This window comes from Arachis stenosperma, chromosome 9, assembly GCF_014773155.1.
Source record: "Arachis stenosperma cultivar V10309 chromosome 9, arast.V10309.gnm1.PFL2, whole genome shotgun sequence".
Classification (NCBI taxonomy): domain Eukaryota; kingdom Viridiplantae; phylum Streptophyta; class Magnoliopsida; order Fabales; family Fabaceae; genus Arachis; species Arachis stenosperma.
Window position 1 is genome coordinate 21,776,231 of NC_080385.1, and position 3,908 is coordinate 21,780,138.

A 3,908-nucleotide genomic window follows, 5' to 3' on the forward strand; every position below is an offset into this window, starting at 1 on the left:
GGAGGTAGCTCGGCAATTCGAAGAAGATCGCTTTGAGCTAAATTGGAAGTTGATTATTCATAGTGGGAGGGAAGGTTGAAGGAGTTTTAGGATCTGAATTGGTTGGTTTATACATGGATATTAGCAGAGCTCAAGAGGAGTTCTGATACCATGATAAAAATATGAAAGAATGAGAAAAGAAAAGATGAAGAATATTGTACTTTTTATTTTTTTATTGATTGTTGATTGATTGAATTATGAAGGTAAAACTATATATATAGAGAGAGAGCATTGTCTACAAAAGATAAAAGTAAAGATAAGATAAGATAATAAAAACTAAAATTATAACTGTATTTATGTATGCTGTTGAGCTGAATTTATAGGCCGTGAGACTTTTTTATTGTTGTCATGGAATAAGGTAAAAAATGGTTTAATAGGAGCGGATTGTTGATTGTTGTTTACAGGCACGGACCCACCTTCATGAATGGGGGGGCACTTGCCCCCAGTGACATTTGATATTTTTAAACCCAAAATATATATATATATATATATATATATATATATATATATATATATAATATGCCCCCACTTTAAATTTTAAATGACCCCACTACAAATAAACTAAGCCCAATTATTAAAAGTCTAAGCCCATTTTATCTTTTTATGATTTTGACTATTAGTTAACCTAATTAAATTTAGTCTTCTTCTGTTTTTAAATCCTAGCCGTCACTCATTTATTCTCTTAAACCCTTTTCTTAGTTTCATATTTTTAATCTTCTTTTTCTATTCCTTGTCTAGTGGTCATCTTCTCTTCATCAAAAGGTAAATTTTAAATTCTCTATTTTATTTTATATAGCTCTCTATGACTCTATGTATCTTTCAATTTCATTGTTTCTCTTTTTGATATTCTCAATTGCAAATTTTGATTCAAACAATTATAGTTTAGGTATTAATCTATTTTTTATTCTTTTCATGAATTTATATATTTTATTTTATTCTCAATTTAGTGATCCTTATTATTTATTTGTTTATCTTTCGTTCTATTCTATTATATGTAATTAGATGGCATATAATTTTTTAAAGTGAATTGATCAATTTACTAATTTAGAATATATATTTTTATTTTTAGAAATAGTAATGGAGAAATATTTCAAAAGAAAGCTACCACTAGAATCTGAAGTCACTCCATTAGTCTCTTCTAATAAAAAGAAGTTCTTAGAATTCAATGTGGAAAGTCTGGTAGCTGATCCTGGACAACGACCCAAAATTTCAAATTATGATCCAAATGTTAGAGATGAAGTTAGACGAGCTTATTTGCAAAAAGGTCCTTGTCAACCAAGAGAAAATGATTTTCCACAAACATATTTTGGAACTTCTCTCCGTATATTTAATGCTGATTGGTTTGATGAATTTGGCAATTGGTTGGAATATAGTATTTCAAAAGATGCTGTATTTTGTCTCTGTTGCTATCTTATGAAACCTGATGGTGCAAGTGGTGATGCTTTTGTAAAAGAGGGCTTTTCAAATTGGAAAAAGAATGAGCGATTACAAACACATGTTGGAAATCATGATAGTGCTCATAATCAAGCTCGAAGAAAATGCGAAGCACTCATGAAGCAAAAACAACATATTGAAGTTGTTTTTCAAAAGCATTCAGACCAAGCTAAAAGAGATTACCGAACTCACTTAACAGCAACAATTGAGTGCATTAGGTTCTTATTGCGACAAGGATTGGCCTTTCGTGGTGATGATGAATCGCACAATTCAAATAATCAAGGTAATTTTTTGGAGCTTCTTGACTTTCTTGCTCAACATAATACAGAGATTGATCGTGTTTTCAAAAATGCTCGTGGAAACCTTAAGCTAGTAGCACCTAAAATTCAAAAAGATATTGTTAGAGCTGCTGCAAGTGAAACTACTAAAGTTATTATTGATGATCTTGGAGATGATTTATTTGCTGTTTTAGTTTATGAAGCTCGAGACATTTCTGTTAAAGAGCAAATGGCTGTTTGTTTGCGGTATGTGAACAAAGAAGGGATTGTAATGGAGCGATTTCTTGGCCTTGTCCATGTTTCTAGCACAAATGCGTTGTCATTAAAAGTAGCTTTGGAATCTTTATTAACAAAGCATAATTTAAGTTTAGCAAGAATACGTGGACAAGGTTACGATGGAGCTACTAATATGCAGGGAGAATTTAATGGCTTAAAAAGTTTGATCTTGAAAGAAAATGCTTGTGCTTTTTATGTTCATTGTTTTGCTCACCAACTTCAATTAGCACTTGTGGTTGTTGCAAAGAAACAGGTCAAAATTGCACTACTTTTTAATTTGCTTGCTAGTTTGTGCAATATTGTTGGAGCTTCTTGTAAACGTAAAGACATGCTTCGTGAAAGTCAAATACAAAAGACAATTGTTGCATTACAAAATGGAGATGTTTCTAGTGGGCGTGGCTTAAGTCAAGAAACAACATTGAAAAGGGCAGGTGATACTCGATGGGGCTCACATTATGGTACAACACTTAGCTTGATTTCTATTTTTTCTTCCGTGGTAGAAGTTCTTGAAGTTATTGAGGAAGATGGAAATAATCCTGAACAAAGAGCTGAAGCATGCCAATTATTGAATCATATTCAATCTTTTGAATTTGTATTCAATTTACATTTGATGAAAAGTATATTAGGAGTTACTAATGAGTTGTCTCAAGCTCTACAAAGAAGTGATCAAGACATTATAAATGCTATGACATTGGTTAAAGTGTCCAAGCAACGATTGCAAAGTATAAGAGACGATGGTTGGTCCTCTTTGCTCAACGAAGTTTTACTATTTTGTGATAGTCACAATATTCTTGCTCCAAATATGAATGATATATTTGTAACACAAGGAAGATCAAGGCGCAAAATCCAAAAGGTCTCAAACTTGCATCATTTTCAAGTTGAATTATTTTATCAAGTGATTGATAGACAACTTCAAGAGCTTAACAATCGTTTTACAGAGGTAAATACCGAGCTACTTCTTTGTATAGCTTGTTTGAATCCAAGTGACTCATTTTTTGCATTTGATAAGGAGAAGTTGCTTCATTTAGCTGAATTTTATCCACATGAATTCTCTTCTACTCAACTTTTGGCACTTGATAGTCAACTTGAGAATTTTATATTAGATATGCGTCTTGATGGTCAATTCTCAAATATAAATGGAATCAGTGGACTATCTCAAAAGTTAGTTGAGACAAAAAAGCATATTGTTTATCCATTGGTATTTCTTCTATTGAAATTAGCTTTGATTCTACCTGTGGCAACAGCATCAGTTGAGAGAACATTTTCTGCTATGAATATCATAAAGAGTCGACTTCGTAATCGAATGGGAGATGAGTGGTTGAATGATTGTTTGGTTACATATATAGAAAGAGAGACATTCAATCAAGTTGATAATGAAACAATTATTCAACATTTTCAAAATATGAAAACAAGAAGAGAAGTACCTTCAAGATTTGAAGCGAAGAAAGTTAGCAGCTAATGTAATTTTTGGTTTTTTTTTTGTATTCAAATAATTAATGTGCACTTTTATATTTTTAAATTTAAATTAATATATATTTTGATAATAATGTGTATTATTTTTGCCCCCCACCATAAATTTTCTGGGTCCGTCACTGAATGTTAGTCATGATGAGAAAAAGCTCATCACTGCAAAATCGGATTGGATGCCTAAAAACAATCTTGAAAATAGTAAACTCATTTTATAGCCCACACACTACTGATTATGTTCTCTGTTAATAATAAAAGTATGCTACAACCTTAATTATGTAGTTTAACACTAATAATATCTGTTCCACCGAGTACTTTGTTAGTCACATATAAACATAACGTGAAACAAGACAAAAAACAACCGTAGTTGCTACCTATTCACTTCTTAACCCTATATTTTGTGAATGCCTTGTA

General features: G+C 31.5%; 1 protein-coding gene across 1 annotated transcript; it reads left to right on the forward strand.

Annotated features, from left to right (window-relative positions):
* The first annotated feature begins 1,112 nt into the window (after nt 1-1,112).
* On the forward strand, nt 1,113-3,486 carry LOC130949229 (uncharacterized). The gene has a single exon (XM_057878008.1). The coding sequence runs from the start codon at nt 1,117-1,119 to the stop codon at nt 3,484-3,486; it is 2,370 nt and encodes a 789-aa protein (XP_057733991.1). The 5' UTR covers nt 1,113-1,116.
* Nucleotides 3,487-3,908: the final 422 nt, after the last annotated feature.